We start from the raw sequence: 21,332 nt of genomic DNA on the forward strand, positions 1-21,332 counted from the left end.
CTATGCAGTCTGATTAGAAGCGCCAGATATTTTTTATATTATATGATACACAAATTATATCGAATGCAATGGAGGGAAGAAGATTAAGATGTAGTGACATGCAATACATTTTTAGTATAAGGCAAACGCAATGGAGTGGGGAGTAAATTTCACATCAATTTAGTGTAATCCCTTCTGATTTCATGATAACTCGTCTTAGGAGTTGGCAGTACCATCTCAGGTAGTAGTGAAACGTTGTGGTTGTAAAGATATGGGTCATTTGAGCAACTTCGCACACTTGAAATATTCGAAAAAGAATTAGACTACTTTTTGAAAAAAGCCAAAATGTTTTTCTTGATTTTTTGCAAAAAATATAACTTCAAGCTGTGATACATACAAAATTATTCTCAAAGGATGACTTTTTTTTATCTCATCTATTTATTTTCATTAGGCTCATTTAGCAATTCAGCTGTAACAGAGCCGAATTTATCGTGTACATTTTTTTTTTCTCATGTTGTATATTACACATTAGCCATTTTTAGGCGTAAGATTATTCCCATCTTATCGATACACATTTTATCTGTTACACAGTAGCCGTTTAGGCGTTAGAGTATTCCTATTCTATCGATGCACAACACCCCCTAGGATGAAATGTAGAAAATTGTTTAAATTTTCACAAAAAAATTCCAAAAATTTTTTGGAAAAAAATTTGGCTGAAAAAAAAGTTATTTTAGAAAATAAAATTCATTTTTCTCAAAATCGTATTTTTCAAAATTCCCAAAAATATATACATACAAAATATATACATAGCTCTTACAATTTTCAACAAGTCGTCCATACATCGGAAGATGCGTACTTTTGCAGGGAAAAAGTTATTCTAACAACAACTATTTTATGTTTTCTTTAAAAAATGCAATCGCTATCTTGACTTTAAACAAAATTAGGATTAGTTGTATTTTTTGACGTAGAACTACGTCTTTCAGGAAGGGTGCCAAATCAGAAAACAGGTCACGTTTTCATGAAATAAAGTTAACGTTAATAACTATTTTCACTGTGTACGAATTTTCATGATTGGCATACGAATCGAATCGGAAATTCTCTAAGATTTGTTTGATATGCTATACATTACAATTCGCTAATCTCTAAACGGTTTAAATTCATGAAAACTGGAAGAACTTCCTTTTTCCCATACATTTGTTCTGCCGATTTGTGTGCTAACCCTACCCGTATTTCGAATGCTTATAACTCAAACATTTCATAACAGATCAGAAAGATGTTTGCATCAATTGATAATTAATCACAATTAATAAAATGTTGTTTTCCATGAGATGAGCAAATGAATAAATGTAAAATGTGAAGCGTTATCTAACTGCCAAGTTGATTGGCCCGATTTACGGTTTCCCCTACACAAACTTCAAACTCGATGTACCTGTGGAAATCCGCTTTGCAAATATACACGCAAGTCGGGGGTATTTTTGTTCCCACCGAGCAGTTTTCCCTAACACGGACTTCAAAATCAATGTGCCTGAGGGAATCCGCTTTGTCAAGACATGCAAGTCGGGGGTATTTTTTATTGTTGAGTACTTTTGTACTCGCTTGTCGTTGTGCAGACCGGAATATGTTTCCCTAAAACGTACTTTTAAATTGAGAAGTCTAGGAAAATCGTCATTTCAGATACTAGAGGTGAACGAACACGCGCGGTTCAAGAGCTATGTAAACATAAGATGTGCAATAATTTTAGAGGGAAATTTAGAAAACAATAATCGTTTGACAATTTTTCCGTTCACAAATTTTGGTAGCCCTAGGCATCATATCAAACGTGAAAGGACGGTCATCAAATTTATGTGTAACGAAGAACATAACCTATTACAACAATTTCGATGCATTTTAAAATAATATTCGGAGTGGTAAACAAGTGGATTGCATAGTATAAGATGACCTAGATACAACCCCTTACAATTTTTTAAAAATACATGAAAAAGTTATTGTTAGAATAACTTTTTTTCCCTGTCAAAGTGCCCATCTTCCGATGTATGGACGACTTGTTGGAAATTGTAAGGGCTATTGATATATTTATATATTTTTTTGGGAATTTAAAAAGGATACGTTTTTGAGAAAAATTAATTTTAATTTTTGAAATAAGTTTTTTTCAGCGAAATTCATTTCCAAAAAATGTTTGGTATTTTTTTTGTGAAAAATTAAACAATTTCCTACATATCATTCTTTGACAAGAATTTTGTAGGTCTCATAGTTTTTAAGTTATAAATTTTTGTAAAAAACCTGTAAAAAACGGCCTGTTTTAAAAAAAGTAGTCAATTTTTTTTTCGAATATTTCAAGTATGCAAAGTTGCATAAATGACTCATAACCTTTCACTGCTATCATGACACTATCCATCTACAATGCTAAACCATGACCAAAACAAAACTGCCTCAGCCTATCACTCACTGACAAATTCCAGGAAGGCCTGTAGATTTACTTTGGAACTAGTTCCGCGAATAATCTAGGTTTCACTGTATTTGGAAAAAATAATGTCCAGAAAAGATTAAAGCACGAAGAAGGTAGAATTATGGTTTAAGGATGCTTCGCGTTGTCTGAATTCTTCAAATTGAACCGAAAAATGCCTGCGCTCGTTTGGAAGGAATACAAGTTAGTAGTATGATTGCCCGTGACTGCAGTGTGTGTGCGAATGAACTTAAAGGTTTGAGGTCTTTACAACACAAAGAAAAAGAAGGCACAATTTTCGCCAGTTTTTGCTCCATGTGGATTACTCGCTTCGAAAAGTATACGCAGTCATACACATTGCATACTCAGTACAGTACGTGTTTTAAAACCAAGGAAACAATTTGCGTCATATGACCAGCTAGTGTATTGTTCGCCCGAGGTCCGGGCGAATAAATAACGCATCATCATATGCTTCTTCAAAACTAAAAAAAAATCTTCTCAAGCTTTGATTCTACAATTTCGTTTCGTTTCTCGAATAGTCACCCTACATCGGAATCTTATCGGATTTCGCTACTCGATCGAGATCGGTCGACAAGTCAAATGTGACAACTTTGTCTTGAAACAAAACAAACGTAAAAATAAGTAATCGTTTGTGGTTTCGTGGTTTGTGAAGCAATATCAAACTAGCAGGAACAAAGGCATTTCTAAACTGTTAAAATTTGAATGAATGAATGAGTTCTCCAGTAAACAATACCAGAAAAGAATTCCACGATAAACCCAATACTAACAACTTAGACACTCAACGAAAGCCAAATCACGAGGTAAAGGCCATGAGCAAATCTCTCCTACAAACGAACGCACAGAAAAAGTATGGAGCAGACAATCGCAAATTCAATCTCGTTGGCAAATTGTCTCTCATTAATCTCTCAATAATAAACCTACAAGGTGCAGCTTTTTCACGAATGATCTCTTTTACGGCCAATGAAGAAACTATCCTTTCTGTTTCGTGTACTTTCCCTTTGTTTCACGTTCTTTGTTTAGTTTTCCACGCTGAATCGACCAATCTTCATTTTCAGAGCAAATCGAAGCATTCATTCATTCGAACAGCTTATATGCTTACTTTATTGTATTTGAAACGTACTCACTGAAACGAATAAAAACGATGAAGTGCAGTAATATGAGTAATCAGTTGCCGTCACCGGTGGTGTAGTGGTAAGCGTGACTACTATGCCTTCTTAAGGTGAAGGTGGAAGCTAGCCATAAATGGCTGCCACAATGGCGCTCATTTCTTTCATCTCCTTCCCTCACCCCTCGCCCGAAAATCAACAATTTTGCGAAACAGTGTGAAGAAAATGATCGTTTTCGCACACTTCCCATCAAGTAATATCAACCAAACTCTAATCGATTACTCACAAGATATTAATTTTTCATCTGCTATCGCATTGTATAGTGAAAAACGTCGGAAAACTCGAGCTAGTGCTCTGAAAGTTAAATTTTAATTTTTCAATCTTCGGCAATGGTTTTGTTTGTATTGGTGAAAGCATCGTTATTTTTTCGACACTGATGCCAGACAAAATCATCGAAACAGCTATAAAAACCACTCAATAAAATGTTATTCCTGGGTTATAGCGTTTCATGTCATGAAAATCAATAGAATAAAATTGTGTTGATATCTATACAATTATTATTTTTACGTTTAGTGGGTCTATAATGTAAGTTTTAGCCACTTTAACATTGGTTAAGAAAATTGTATTGCAGAGCTGGGAACACTGCCACGGCTGCCTATGCTTTCAAAAACAGAAAACGGAAAAGTATTACATTCAATCAAAATGCCTCGACCAAAGAAGAGAAGGGTTAAGGCTCTCCAACGTGAATATGTGAAAACAATACGATCAACGAAGGAAAATAATAAGGAATTATCAACATCGAGTTACTATGAGGAAGAACTTATTAATACCAAAAGAGCCCCAATTCGCATGTGTTATAAATTTGCTCATGTTACGCTCGCGTATAATCAGAATCATATGCAAATGCACCTTCTATATGTATTTATATTTGCAATTGTTCATCGGAACATATCGTTCATACATTTTACTTTAGTATTGAATTGTTATTTTTTTTCCAAATGTATTCAAAGACTCGTGTCAATGAAGCGCCACACAGTCTGATAAGTGAATTGATCTATTTTCGTGTGCTTTGCTCTTCTCTCACAAACACTATTACCCCATTTTTACACGTGGGTTTACATATACTACTACAATGGCTAGCTTCCACCTTCACCTTAAGTTGTTTTTAATTCCCTTTTTTTAATTTTTCCGGGAAATTCATTTCGGAGAAATGAAGTGGACTATTTCCAATTGAATAGAACGAACTAGAGGTGTGGTAGTGGAACGACCCGTCGTGAATTCGTGTTGGTTAGTGCATTAAACAAATTTTTACAATTGTGGATTGTCGGTATAGTTTTCAATAACATCATTCGTTGCGAAATGAAACTCTTTGATAATGGTAATGAATATAGCCTATTTAAGTAGTTAAAATCGTCAATGGAAGCTTCTGCTTTCCAAATTGAAAAGAAACGTCAGCAAAAATGAACAAAACAGAAGAATCGATATTTTAGTACGCGTATAGAATATGAATATTCCACTTCACTCTGATAGATTAAATGAAGAAATCGAAAATGATTTCAGCTGAAATGATAGGATTAAGTGAAAATTCATTTTCATTTCCTAAATTCTATAATAGTAAGTGCTAACTTTGAGATCGTTGAAGAGAAGCCCTTGCCTGTCTACATGAACCGATCGAATGTACTGAGAATATCTCAAATTTCGCTACAATAAATTAATTCAATGTTCGGCCAATAGAAAATATTAACATTTGCAGGGACAAGGAGATTTTCTTTCTTATTTTTTATCCCTGCCTAATCGTCACAAAATCGACTCATTTCCGAATCTGAAGGTGATAAAAATTGGGTCACGTGTAATAACGTCAAGTGAGACTGATAAGGATCAAACGTGGTAAGCCAGGACAGAACTAACTAGTCAGGAACGGTTTAATATGTTCCAAACATTGGCAGCAAATCTAAAAAATCGCCCAAAAGCTGCCGGTTTTGGCCAAAAGAAGACGAGTTGTGTTCTATCATGGAAACGACTGGGGGTCTTCGTAGCCACTTGGATACGCGTTCGCTTACCAAGCGATCGATCGTGAGTTCAAACTCAGGCCCTTAATTAACCATCTTTGTGTTGTTATAGAATAACTACGTCCACGCAACCATCATCAGCGATGGAAATCGATCCACGGTGGAACAAAGATCGATTCATCCATACAACTGCTCTGCTCTGCAAGAAACATCGGGCTGCTGGTCTATAAATAACCCAACAATGATCAATTCAACTGTCTCCGCTGTCCGGTCTGCTGAACAATGGAAGAACAGAAAAAATACCCTTACGCCTAAATGGCTACTACTGTGTAATTTACCATAATGTAATGGAACAGAAAACTTAACGCCTAAATGGCTACTACTAACTACTGTGTAATTTACAATTTATAGAAAACATAAATATATGTACATGTAAACGATTAAAACCCGGCTCTGTTACAGCTAAAATGCTAATGAGCCTAATAAATAAATAAATGGGATAAAAAAAATAGAAACGCCTGGCGACAGAACGATAGTGCATCGCCAGAAGATTCGGGAACTAGGTTGGGAGATTCTTCTGCATCTACCTTATAGTCGGAAGTCATTAACTCTTGTTCCTGTCTATGGCGAATGGCGATTTTGGTGGCGAAAAACTCAGCTCAAGAGAAACTAGTGGAAATCGGTTGTCCTTGTCTTTTGCCAATTGGTACAAAGGTTTTTATCAATGTAGAATGATGTAATCACAATTATACAGTATGAAAACAGTAACTATTTTCGTATATAAGACAAGCTTTCTACCCTCAATTGTTTTGGTCAGGCGTGAAACATTAAAAACAAAAATTCTTAAGCATTCTAGTGTAGAGGCACGAATTTTGGACGTTATGCTAGCTGATTTTTTTATGGTTATCTGAAACGAAAAAATACTATAGTTTCTTAACTATTAAAAATGATGTTCGGTTCAAGACCACCTGCAGTTAAGTCGCTAATACAATTTTTGTACTTTTGACGTAGGACTACGTCTTTCATTTCTATATAGGGGGGTTACTCTACCAAAAAAGTGACGAAAAATTAAGAGATTTCAAATGCATATTACACAGAATTGTTCCTACGATATATGTTACAATATAGACCATTAGACGGCAAATTTTTCCACCTGAGATATCAACATTGGAAATATTAAAACAAGTGACCAATTTAACGATTGAATGAGGTGTTATTTGGGGGGAGGGGTGGTGGGAAGGCAAAGGTAAATAATGTATTATACATGTTTTCTTTCAGTTTGTTTCCTGTGAATGTTGTATGCAATATGGGGAGGCTGCCATACAAATGGAACACAAATTTCTAATAACTAACTCGAGAATAATAATAACTCGAGAATTAATCAAGCAAATGAAACCAAATTTGGCATGTAAAGGGGGGGGCAAGAAACGTTTCTATGTTGATTTGACACTCCACCCTCCTATCTAAGGGAGGACTGCCATACAAATGAAGCATAAATGTCTGCATAACTCAAGGAAACAGAACCAAATTTTGACATGTGGAGGATTTAGGAGACAAGAAACGTTTCTTAAGTGGTTTGACACTCCTCTCCCCTTCTCCAAGGGGGGACTGCCATACAAATGAAAGACACATTTCTGCATAATTCGAAAACTAATCAAGAAAATTGAGCCAAATTTGGCATGTAATAGTTTTTGGGGGCAAGAAACGTTTCTATGGTGGTTTAACACTCCTCCCCCCTTCTCCAAGGGGGGACTGCCATACAAATGAAGCATAGATGTCTGCATAACTCAAGAACTTACCAAGCAAACAGAACCAACTTTGGCATGTGGAGGTTTTAGGAGACAAGAAACGTTTCTTAAGTGGTTTGACACCCCTCCCCTTCTTTTCAGGAAGAGGGGGGGGAGGGTTTGCGCTGAATAACTCGAGAACTAATCAAGCAAATGGAATCAAACTTGGCATATAGAGGTATTAGGGATCGATAACCGTCTCATGGTAGTTCGACACTCTTCCCCTCTCTCTAAGGGGAGGCTGCCATACAAATGAAATACAAATTTCTGCATAACTCGAGTACTAATAAAGCAAATGGAGCCAAATTTGGAATGTGAGGGTTTTTGGGTACGAGAAATGTTTCTATGATGGTATGACATTCCTCCGTTCTCTAGAATCGAGAGGAGGTTCCATTAAAATAATACACATATTCCAACCAAACATGACAATTGAAAATTACCGAAAACCCTGAAGGAAAATGGAATAATTCAATTCGCATGTGTTCTACAATTACATATTGACAAGCGCTTTTTTCAAATATGTTTTGTTTCATGCGTTTGATGCTTCGTTCCTTTATTAATTTTAATTTATCATCAATTATTGATAAAAAAAAGAGTAATTATGGGAACAATCAACTATAAAATTGCAAGTAGTTCTATTGCAATTTCATCTGAATGTGTAACCAGCACATTGCCATCTTTCCACGTCGCAGAACCGATATTTCAGCCAGCGCTGTCTCACCTACCCACATTAATCCGCTTATGCCTTGGACCTATTCTCGCTCTAGCTCCAACCGCTCCCAGCTACCCCCCGGCTTTCAGAGACCGACTAACTCGTTCAATCTGTTATCATCCTAAAAGCTTCGTCTTCACAGCCCAGCCTCAGCTGGCCGTTTGTCGCTGCTCGGAAAGTAACACAGCGCGCGCACACACACACACCCCGAAGAGCCACCTCAAGCTTCAGTACACCCCCGGTATCTAATACAATTTGGACTGGGGATCGAGTTATCTCCACTTCGGCAATACATCACAATATTTATCCGTTAAATTATATCATCGATTACAAATGAACTGCATAGAAATGCTTTTAAGAATATTACTTGTATATGTGACCAAGGAGAGAGAGAGGGTGTGTGGGGCGAGCAGAGAGCGACAAGTCGGAGTTCAGAGTGAAACTTTTTTTTTCTGTATCTCGGGTACACCTGGGGGAAATGGACGGAAACGAATGAGCTGCCGTGGGATTGGTGAAACGTGATTTAGCTCTGGTAGTTTGGGTTATACGGACACACAGCTTCTTCGCTCGATCCAGTCCCGATCCGTTTCAACTCTTTCGGTTTCGGTCGTCTGCCCCCCAAGCATCCAATACAATTGCGATTACTTTCATGAGTATGAGTATCCTCCTGGTGATTCGCGATTCTAATGAGACCATTTCATCACTTTAGCTCGGGGGGTTTTAAATTTTGGGTTCAGCATATTTGAGTTGATGCATATTGGGTAGTTTCGGCATAAAGGTAAATTACTGTTGATTGATTACAAATAACTTCGAGAAAGTGAAGTGCGGTTTCAAAATGACTGCGAAAGTAGAATGCTAATATTTTTTCCAAGCATTCATTCAAGCACTATTCTCGAGAAACACAAAATCCAGTTGTACACTCCCTCCGCAACTCAGTGATATTTTAGATTTTTTTAATAATCTTAAGTGACCACAGTATTCAAAAAATCTGATTTACTTACCAGCAACATTTTCAGTACTGTGCATTCCTGACACTAGACGTTTGACGTCACTGACGGTTAAGTTTTTCACAGGAGGCTCATGTCCGGCCCCTCGGCGTTTCGGTGTCCCATGAGTGCCCAGTTTGCTGGAAATAATTAACACAAAAGAATGCAAATTATTATTTGTTCAATGGTCAAATATCGAACACATACACACAAAAAAAGAAAATGTCCGCGCAATCTACCAGCAGTTTGAATGAGATCTGATCCCTAGCGATCCCCATCTCTAGCTTCCTCCAGCGGTGTGCATACTTATGTCTATAGGCCCCCTCCCATGGAGTGATCAATTAATGAGCAATGAGAGTGAAAATATGTTCGGAGAAACATCACATTAACATGCCGTTGCCGGCAGTCAACGGTTCAATGGAAATTGAGGAACGGAATTAATTAAAAATAATTATAACCCTTGAATTAAAAATAATTTACAACAAGCCACACAGTCAATGAGGAATAATATTCCGCTTTTGAGGATGGTCGAAATATTTTTTTTCGGCTCATACAATACTTAATTTGGGTTCAATTGTAACAGTTTGAAGTTTTCGAGAAAAAGCTGTTCACGGGAACAGTGAATTTCAATGCGAGTCCGAAGTCATATCGTTAGTCATTTTCTATGTTTTCGAGATTTGTCAAAAATATCCAGTTCAAAATATCAGAAGTTTCTTGCAGGCATTTTTATGTCGCTGATTACTGTTATTTCAGGAAAACCTCAAAACATGTCAACGAAATTCCTATTTGATTCTACACCTTTTGCTCATCGCCAATTTAAGCAATATTGACGGGCCAGGTCTGGTATTTATTGTGATAGATGCGTCGAAATATTTCCTATCAATTGATGCAAATAATCTATGTGATCTTTTAAGAAATGCTCCAGTTATAAGCATTCAAAATAATTCATGTTTCCTACATGTTCAGTGTTTAAGTTTAAATTTTATTTTATTTTTTTATTTGTTGTCAATCTATGTAGACCAGTACATTTCTTATGCTAGACACCTTAAGGTTCACACTTTATACAGACGAATTAGTTTACCAGAAAATGGCTCAACAACAATATGCTGCTTTTTCTCAGTATTGTATTGTTAAAAAAAGACATGGTGCGTCAAATTTAGTCAAACATTTTGTTTTTAATAGTTTCTGAATAGTTTATTCAATATAGTATATATCAGAGTGGCAATGCAAAAGCAAGTGGTGACATTTGATGATTTTGAGGCAATACTCACATTTTTCTTTTTCAATATTAGCAGTTCTCATATTTGCAGTGTTATCACCCAAAACGCACACATTCGGAGTAATACGTAATAATAACAACATCGACACATCGACAAAAGCAACAGAAACAATCGATCCCCTACCGAGCCCTAACCGATGCTAACGAAAACCAGGTGTGGGAAGTAATATCACTAATGATAGTCTGCCGCATCCTTCGCTTTCTCCAACCCCTCTCTTCTCATGTTCCACAGGACAACGGTAGTTTCTGCGTCTCATCTCACAACCATTTCCCCGGCCTGTTTTATTTTTGGCCGCGCATTTGCGATAATAACCAATTAAATTAATTATTCATTAGCCAAAGTGATGTGGCTTTCAGTCGGTGCGAACACATTGTTGCTTGCTGGGCCTGATAGAGATGCCCAGCCCAGTCCGATTTTCCTAATTTCAATAAAAATGCTCTCTGCTTCCCCGGTCTGTGTTTGTGTATCCTAGTTAATGCGAAATCAACTAATACTTCTGTTAAATTTCACACACTGTAGTACTTAATGTTGCTTGGAGAATCGGTTGTTGATTGCGCTCACGGTGCAAACCTGTTCAAAATGAATCCATTTCGACTTTAGTGTACATTCTCACTGGTGAGTGCTACATAAACCAATCCGGACCAGTACCGGAGTATCGGTTTGCACTTTCTCACCCAACACTTGCGTAGTGAGGCGATGATTGCTAGCGCACGTATGATGCATGAAGTTTAATTTAATTTTCTGATTTCATAATAAACTTTGCCAATTATAAACGTTTTCCATGTCTAATTTTGCCCTCGTCCTCGTCTGCGCTGAGATTGAACCAGCCAGCCAGCCGAAGAACCCGAGCTGAGAGAGCATCGAGATGCAGCTGTTCAACACGGCAAGGTGCACTGCAAAAAAGGACTGGGCGAAATTGGTGTTTGAATTTGAGAAAAATCAAACTTATAAGGATTCAACATTGTTCAATTCAATTCAATTCAAACAAATATTGAATAAGAGCTTTGTTGAATAATTGTTTTTTTTCTAAACTTATACATTTGAACAACGAATTCGTAGTCAGATAAATTTTGTTTAGTATCTAAGTTTTGGGACTGACTTTTGTTTTCACATCTGTCATATCAGACAGAACTTTATTACAGACTTCTGACGGTTTACGATTACCGTAACATTTCATGAAAACACATTGTGATTCCAATAAGTTCGTGATGCGATGATCTATAAATAAATGATAGTTAATCAAGTGAATGTAACAAATATCAATTAAACATTGCATACAATATCCAAGTTGATAGAATCTGTACTTTAAGACACTACACCCAAAGTTAATTTCTAGCACATTTTCTGGCATCCCGATTTATTACATTAAATGAGCTGAAAGATAACATAAAATGTTTTACTCCCCAATACATGTATATCATTTGTATGATATATATGCTAGATCCAATATGAGGGAGCGAAACAGGAGGCACATTTAAATGAAAGCTTTTCGTATAGTTTACCAAATACACGGCCCAGACAGAGAAAGATATATTCTCGTTCATGTTTTTCTTTATCGGCTTAGAAAACACCTTCCAACTTCATTTTATGATGAGGTGTAATATTATCACGCTCCTTTATAATAGCGCTGGCAGCTATATGGATAGCGTGGTCGTGTAAAGTAACTTCGCATTCCAGCCGGCCTTCGTTCGATCCCCATTGACGTCGTATGGACTTTTTTTTTGCACAATCTCAAATGAAAAGAGAAAAGAAAACAGAAAGAGATGTCTGCTCGCATACATACAAACCATTTTTAAGCTTCAAAATAGCTGATTATTTGTGCATTTGACTCTCATGACCAGGAAATGGCATCTTTTCTGCCAAAGATGGCATGTTTTCTGCCAACGCTAATTTGGGTGTATAAACAAATGGAAAATCAATCCATAACGTTAAAATGATGACTCTCATTTGTCAAACAATTTTTATAAATAACTCTATTTATTTCAGCTTTGAAGTTGTAAAGTGGTCGTAGAAAAGGAGTAAAGGACACCTAGACAAAAGTCTCCATTGATTAATAAGGACAAAAGTAAAAATGATAAAATACTAGGGGTATATCTATGATAGAACCGCAAGATGGACGTAGGACTACCTTTGGCTTAGTAATCATTTGTTTGAAATTGAATCTGAAACCATTCACAGTGAAAGAATGTATATTTGGTGCTGAACGTTCTTCTTGTAAGTGTGTGAATGGATGAGTAGAAGTTTTGAATTATAATTGATACAGGGAAGAACATAACATTCGACTCTCTACATTTTTTTTTCTGACTGGTGGTCCTGGAGAGGATCGATGTTTGACTTTGTAGAAGCAACTGAAGATGGTTGATGCATGATTATTTCTCATACTCGTGAGAATAATGCACGAGTTATACGTCCTTATTGTCAGTATATATTCCAGAGATTTACTGCCTTAACACGCGATTTCATATTTGTTCAACGACCATCATATATCTTTGTCAACGAATAAAATCAAAAACTCCTACGTTCGATTCAGTACACAAACTTTCTGCACTTAACGGTAAGAAAACCAACGATGTACGGAACCCGTGTACGCTTCCGCAGCAATCTATTCAAATCATATCTAATCATTTTTCATATCATTTGTACGCAATCTATATTGATGTATCTCCGATAGATCGTTTGAACTAGAAGCTCCGATCAGATCGACAGTAGATTAGAAATGGGAAATAGTACTTTGGTTAGCGAGCGGGGACATTCTATACTAGCTTCACAATTGTAACTGAATGGATTTCGGCAGTTTATATACAGATTTGTGTGATTTCAATAGCAAGTTTTTAAAGCAATTTCCAAGGTAATGAAACAATTTTTCGAGTCAATAAGTAGCAAGCATATAACTCTTCCGAAAATACTCAGCAAAAATATAACATGCCTCCCACCCCCTTCTCACTAATTGGAAACGACGATCGATTGCGGCATTAGTAAACAAATGATATTATAACGGCTGTTTTTATCAATGTGTTTTTTTCGATCTGATGAAATATCCTCTACACCGTATCAAACGTATTCTCCACTATCAAACCCATAGTCTATGGCACCCATCTGTATCGAATTATCATCGATACTTTGTTTTGACGTAGGACTACGTCTTTCATTTCTATACCAGGGTGTAAAATAAAAGTTTCGAAAACGAAAGCGTTACGCCGGAGACCGAGATTTTGAGCGTTAATAGCTCTTAAACAACCGAACGAAATGGTATGATAAACACTTCATTCGAAAGATAAAATGTTTACGCGTTATATACTTGTTACTTTTTCATCCAAAAACTTGTTTCAATAGCTTTAAAATTGCTTTCAAAACAGACTATTGAAATCACCAATCGGTGTATAAGCGAGCGCCGCTCGGAAATCCACTCAGTTATAATTGAACAGCGATTGGAGCATGTTGTCGCTGTTGTGGTGAAGCTAACTTTGTTCATCCAAGAACCTATTTGTGCACCTTAGGCCAGAGGGGAATCAGGAGGAGAGTGATGCCACAAACGGTTCCGCTTGAGACATCGGAGCAGCCATACACTGGTGAGCTTCGAGTATCGAGGAGAATCTGGAAAGATGTTATCGTTCCCTTGGAATTGAAAATAACATTCAAACGAAAGAGTTTATTTTAATTTTACTTATTTTTTTATATCCATTTAATACAATACTGCGACCAAATACATTTGGTTTTGTGATTTTTCAATCAAGTGCGATCAACGTAAGACCACGTCTTTCGGCAATTTATTAGAGGTGCAATGAATCTTAAGAAGGAATTCCCGCTCTACGCGCACTGGCAAACGATGTTTACTCAACAATTTCTCAAACGAGAAATGGGTGTTGTGAGAAAGAATGAGCGAACGCAAAAATTGATGCAACAGATATTTTGTCTATTGGAAATGAAATACAAATCATATCACAATACAAGCAATGTATTATACAACTTTCGTGTGATTGCTTTTTTTGCTGAATATTGTGCCTCCAACGTAACGCTCTCGTTTTCGAAATCCTTCAAATATTCATTTTTAATCATTCATTCACAATTGATTCAGGTGCATCTAAAAACAAATGATCACTAAATCAACGATAGTCCTACGTCACCCTTGCGGTTATACCACAGATATAACCCACTTCCTGTTTTTCACCAAAACTTCCATTCAGTACGGCGGCAGAATAGAAATGGGATTGAGAGAGAGAAAAGCATAATGCATAGGCGTGTGAGCCTGACCATCCACATGTCACATCGCAATTATAGCTAAATGGATTTCCGAGCGAGCGCCAGCTTATATACAGATTTGTGTATATAATAGCCTGTTTTCGAATATTTTGTTAAGATATTGAAACAAGTTATTAGGTTAATGATTAACAAGCATTTAACTCTTGGACATATTATTTTTCGATTGAAGTGATTATCATACCACTCCGTTCAGCCAAGAGAAGGGTATTTTCATTCAAAACCATGCACACCAAGTGTAACGCTCTCGTTTTTGAACTTACACCCCGGTAAAGATATGAAAGACGTAGTCCTACGTCAAAAACGAGCGAATGTCACTGAGACAAACACCTTACCTCTTTTGACGATGTTTTGGTCAATGGGCATAATATCTCCCAAAAACGTACATACTGGAATGTCTTCACATTCTCCATAATGTATTCAAAGTGTCTTCACAAAATCAAATGTCTTCACAGTAAGTCAAGTATATTCAAAATGAAGACATGTCTTCAAACCTGGTATCTCTGCTTATTACGCTTTGCCTAAGACGACATGACATGACAACTTGCTCTTCTTTTTGCTTTTCGTCTGACCAAGTATTCGATAACAGGGAAGCCGAGTCACGCAAGATGTGAAGGTTGCCAATTGTTATAAAATTTCGGAAAATTATTTTCCCATGTGAGAAACATGTGTTCTTCGTATCATGTGTTTTCCGAGCTGTACCTTTTTTTTGTATTAATTATTCAACCGAATGTCACATATTTTAAACAATTAGTACTCTCCTGTTATTTTGGTATGCAAAAAAAAATAAATTTAATTAAATTAAATTGAATTAAATTTATAATTCATTTTATTTATCAAGAGATTGTGTGCCTTGTTCCCGTAAACACTTCACGATGAAAACGAAATGAACGATACGTCAATGAACTTCGTTTTACAAGTTAGTCCAGCGTCAAAGATAATAATGGGTAAAATAATTTGGTAAAATAATCTCTCACAAAAATTGTATCTGACGATAATTTTATATGATAATGGATAGAAAAAAGGGTAAGTTAGTGTAAGAAAGACGTGCTTCAATAATGCCAAGTAAAAATTTTCATTCAGATTTTAACAATTTAAAACTGCTTTCGGGCCGGCTAATCTGATAGAGAGTGGTAAGCTTTGTAGAAAAATAATTTCGTATCCGGTTGTCGACACCGTACCGTTGACATCGCTGAAACACTCCACTTTGTTTTCATCGTGAAGTAAACACGAGAACAAGGCCCTATAATTCAACCTTGATATCGTTCATATATTAACAGTACTGAAATATTGATAAAATTAAACATTCCCAAATTATAAAATAGTGTTTATTTAGGTTTTTTTTTGTATGTATTAATGATTGTATTCTTCTATTCTAGGCTCTAACATGATTCAGAATATTTTTTCTATTGCCTTGGTTGTTATTTGTTATTTGGTCCTAATTTGATTGCTTACTGCTTTACGGTTGGAAAATAATTGAATGCTCTCCTCTACTTGGCCGCAGCTATTATCCTGTGCTAGATGGCAGGATAATCACAAGAAGGTGTAGGGTGGAAATTCCGATGCAATGTTTCCATCTCATCGGGAACTGAACACAGGACGTAATAGAAACGAAACTATACAAATAATCGATAGTAGAAATTTTCACTAAATTGAAATGAGAATGAAATTATTATTCAATTTTGAATATATTTGGCAACACTGTAAAAATGTTTATTTATTTGCAACGTCTCGAATGTTATAAAACGATTCCACAGACTGATCTTAACCTAATAGCCCTTAATCCTATTTTTAAATACATTTTTAGACATGTCAAATTCAAATACATCACAAACACTGTTGAACAAACGAAAACAAACATCCAACGGATTATTGAGACCATAAGAGGTTCTATGTCGTCTAATGAACAGTAAGTCACGCTCACGAAGTTGACGGGAAGGTGCATAAAACGAAACACTGGACAACAAAGATGGACTGTCGATGTTTCCCGAAATCAAATCAAAGACAAAAACCCGTTGTAGATTGGATCGTCTGGAGGCAAGCGTTTCGAGAGCGATAAGTCTACAACGGCTTTCATAATCGGGCATGTTCGTTGGGTCAGACCACGGTAATGAGCGAAGGGCGTAACGAATGAAGCTGCGTTGCACTCTCTCCATTCGGATTGTTTGGGTTGTGTGAAATGGAGCCCACACACATACCGCATACTCCAAGATACTACGAACTAATGAGCAGTATAGTGTCTTCATGGCGTAGATATCCTGGAAGTTGCTGGTACTACGTCGAACAAATCCTAGGACTGAGAACGCTTTGGTAGTTGTTAGGTTGATGTGTTCGTTGAATCGAAGCTTGTTGTCGATGGTCACACCGAGATCGCGGATGGAAAGAACACACTCCAGGGGTACGGACCCGATTGAGTACATGAATTCGATTCGTGATTGTCGGCGAGAAAATGCGATAGACTTACACTTTTTCACGTTTAGCTCCATACCGTTCTCAACGCACCATTTTTGCAATTCATCAATATCGGCCTGAAGTGCACAGCAATCGAGGTGAGATGCGACGGATCTGTAAATCTTCAGGTCGTCGGCGTAAAGCAGCTTTCGTGATTTCAATCGGAAGCACAGATCGTTCACGAACAGCACGAAAATTAGTGGCCCCAGCACGCTGCCCTGTGGCACACCGGATGTAATTTGGAACACACGAGAATGCGAACCGTTGATATTGACGAACGCCTTACGTTCAGTCAGATAGGAACGCAACCACTCTGTGATCCAGTGAGGGAAACCCAGGTGACGAAGTTTCGTAATGGCGAGGTCGTGAGGTACTTTGTCGAACGCTTTCGAGAAATCGAAATAAATGGCGTCTACTTGTTGCTTTTTCTCAATTTCAGACGATATAAAGCTGGTGAACGCCATGAGGTTTGTTGTGGTTGACCGCTTCTTTACGAATCCATGTTGAAATTCGGAGATAGTTGTTCGGGATGCTGAATAGAGAACGTTATGCACTAATTCCTCTAACACTTTCGCCAGGCAACACAAAATGGAGATACCACGGTAATTTTCCACGAGGTGATTCGAATCTGTTTTAAATATCGGGCAGATAGAAGCTGTCTTCCATAGCTTCGGGAAAACACTGTGACGAAGCGACTTATTGAAAATCGTTGATAGTGGCTTTTTCAGAGACTCCGCACATTCCTTCAGGAACAACGGTGGAAGATTGTCGCTCCCGGGTCCCTTGGAAGCGTCGAGTTTATTCAAAATAGTCCAAATTTCGAATTGCGTTATGTTGAAAAGTGGTAGATTCACATTCAACGTAGGGCAGTCTCTGATGCTGACAGGTGAAAAAGCTGGTGAGTTAGTGCTATACACACTTTCGAAAAAATCAGCGAACAAATTAGCTACACCGTTCGGAGAATCAGCAGTCTTGTCCCTTAACGTCATCTCAGCGGGGAATTGCTTACACCGTTTACGATTGCGAACGTGCATCCAAAAAGCAGAGGGATTTTGCTTCGCGGTCATCTCCAAGTGAGCAATGTAATCACGAAACGATGCAATCTGGCATTCGTTGTACAAGGTTTCAATTGAACGAAGATGATTGCGATTATCATCTGTCCTTACTCGGAAAAAGCGTTTCCGAGATTTTCGAACAACGTTGCGAAGTTGTTGCAGCTCGGATGTCCACCAAGGATGCTTGTGAGAATGCTGTCTGCACCGTCTACCGTCTATGTTGGAAATGTCATTTTTGTATTAGGTGTACCGGTAAGTTTCTTCGGTTTTACAACAGATGGCGTAACTTGATTATTTTTACAGTGAATCAAATTTCCAGACATTGTTTGGAAAGCTACTGTCAATGCGCGTCTCAGCGTTTAGTCAACATATATTCATGCAGTCGTCCGTGTTTTCTCATGAATTGACGAACCTCTTGGGGGATGACAACTTGCCACTTCCTGGCGTAAGGCAAGACTTGACATCTGCTTAGGAGGAGGTGCTTTCATTAACGAAATAACGTAGTCAGACGTTCCAGGAGTTAATTAATTGTCAGCTTGACACCAACAAGGAGTCGTAAGTTTTGACAATTTGTATCAACCTCAATCACCTCAACAACAGAATGCAGTTGAAATTTTGATATACTACCATAATTCCAACCGCTTGAAAATCCCACTTAAAATGAAAGAAATCCAAATCAATATTCTGAACTCTTCTTTCTCGATAATTCTGGCAACAGAGACAAGTTGGGATGAATGTGTTAGAAGCGAGGAAGTATTCGGAAATTGTTTTAATGTCTTTTGAGATGACCGTAATCTTCGAAATCGGGAGGCGGCGTTCTCGTTGCTATTAATTCATTAATAAATTCAGAACATATTCCAACAACAGAATTTGACGAGCAAGTGTGGGTGAAAGCACTTATTGCGGGATTCAGATACATATATTTGCATCTGTTTACTTCCCCCTGATCATGCTCAAATTAGTTGTTATGAAATCTTCCTTTGCACCAGAATTAAAAATCCACATATACGGATATTTCAATCAACGCAATGCGGACTTTATCACTGATTTTGACAATGAATTTATCTTGCTTCCAGTTGTTGGTGATAATAAAACTCTGCAATTTATTTTTGATAAAAAAGCCGGTCTTGGATTGAATCAAATAAACAATATTTATAATCGACAGGAATGCTTCTTGGATTTCTTGTTGAAAAATATGACCGAAGATTTCTGTGTGAATGAATCATAAGCTCCATTATAGAAAATCAGGACAGCTTTAGACACAGCCTTCGAATAATTCATGTTTTTAGATAATTATTTAATTATGAATTCGAGGAAGTCTCTGATTACACTAAAGCATACTATCAATCAATTAGATGTAAGCTTAATTATATCAATTGGCAGGGTTTATTTAGAAGTGTGGGAAACATTGAAATAGCAGTGACGATTTTTACTCGATAATCAATTACATTGTAGAGGAGGAGATAACATTTTTTCATGAAGATTAATTTGAAACATCTGAGGAGGACCGAGATCGTGATTACTTTGCATTTATTCCAGAATTTCCACGTGATGTTGGTGCCAGAAAACTAACTTACATTGAAACTTCTGATATATTAAATAAGCCAGGTCCTGAAGAAATTCCGCCGGCATTTATGAAAAATTTAGTATTTGAATCGTCCAATAATTTATTGGAATCGGGAAGGTTCTCAAAAATATGGAAAAACTCCTTTCTTGTACCAATCTTCAAATCCGGTAATAGATTCGATGTACGAAATTATCGTGGAGTAGCAATTATTTCATGCATTCCAAAACTCTTCGAGGCCATAATAAACCAAAAACTGTTTCAACAACTAAAAACACGAATTACGAATAAGCAACACGGTTTTATCAAGGACGTTTATCACCAACAAATTTGCTGGAATTTGTCACATTCACTTTGAATTCAAAGGATAACGGTAATCAAGTTGAAGCTCTGTACGCTGACTCTAGTAAAGTTCTCGATCTTGTTAATATACCATTACTCCTCCTTAAACTTTAAAAATAGGGATAGAAGTCAAGTTATTGAAATGGCTCGAATCATATTTGACTGCCCGTATGCAGATAGTAAGATTTAAACAACATTTCGAAACCAATATTTGTTACATCCGGAGTTACTCAAGGCTCTCATTTGGGACCACTTTTGTTCATTTTATTTGTTAATGATGTTTGCATTTTTCTTAAAAGTGTTAAGGCATTTGTCTACGCAGATGATATGAAGTTGCATATGTAAATAAAGAATGAAGAAGACTTTCAAATATTCAATAATGAAGTTCACATTAGAAAAAAATGCACTTTGATGTCCTTTACAAGAAAAAGAACATCATTGAACAATGGTATTAAGCTAGGAAATCAACCCATGAATAGATGTCAACGGGTAAGAGACTTGAGTGTGATCTTAGATTCGAAACTAACCTTCATTGATCATTATAATACTATCATCCATAGAGCAAACAATATGTTGAGCCTTATCAAGCGCTCTAGCTGTCATTTCCAGGATCCGTACACAATAAAAACATTGTATGTTACATACGTCAGATCAATTCTCGAATATTGTAGTATTGTATGGTCCTCCTACATAACTTCACACGAAGACAGAATTGAATCAGTACAAAAACAAGTTTTATTATTTGCACTTCGTAAACTAGGCTGGTCTTCATATCATCTCCCTGCATATCATACACCCTGTATGCTAATCAATATGAAAAACCTAATAGAACTTCGGAGCTCTGCCATGATTCTATCTATTATTGACATCATATCACAACGAGTGGACTCAAAAGAAATATTATTCTTCTTCTTCAATGGCACTAACGTTCCTAGAGGAACTTCGCCGTCTCAACGTAGTATTACTTGCGTCATTTTTATTAGTACTTAGTTGAGATTTCTATGCCAAATAACACGCCTTGAATGCATTCTGAGTGGCAAGCTCTAGAATACGCGTGATCACAGTGCAAGTCGGAGGAAATTTCTTTGACGAAAAATTCCCCCGACCAGAACGGGAATCGAACCCGAACACCCGGCATGTTAGTTATGACGCTAACCACTCGGCCAAGGGGGAGCACAAAAGAAATATTAGGAATCCTAAATTTTCACGCAGTCATTAGGCATCTGAGAAACTCTAACATTTTCTACAACAAATTAGGCCACATTAGGCCAAATATGGTTTTTTCATTATGTAACTTGATAAATTTCTCTTTCAAATTAAACAAATTAATTAAATCCAGC

The 21,332-nt window shown here is 37.0% G+C and overlaps 1 protein-coding gene across 2 annotated transcripts in view; it reads right to left on the minus strand.

Moving 5' to 3' along the window:
* LOC129771462 (LIM/homeobox protein Lhx6-like) overlaps positions 1-21,332 on the minus strand; it is a 357,951-nt gene that overhangs the window by 161,610 nt on the left and 175,009 nt on the right. For both annotated transcript variants that reach the window (XM_055775121.1, XM_055775120.1), the window contains exon 3: positions 9,059-9,183. In XM_055775121.1, the coding sequence (XP_055631096.1) occupies positions 9,059-9,083 (25 nt within the window). In that variant the 5' untranslated portion in view covers positions 9,084-9,183. The remainder of the gene's footprint in view (positions 1-9,058; positions 9,184-21,332) is intronic.

This window comes from Toxorhynchites rutilus, chromosome 2, assembly GCF_029784135.1.
Source record: "Toxorhynchites rutilus septentrionalis strain SRP chromosome 2, ASM2978413v1, whole genome shotgun sequence".
Classification (NCBI taxonomy): Eukaryota; Metazoa; Arthropoda; class Insecta; order Diptera; family Culicidae; genus Toxorhynchites; species Toxorhynchites rutilus.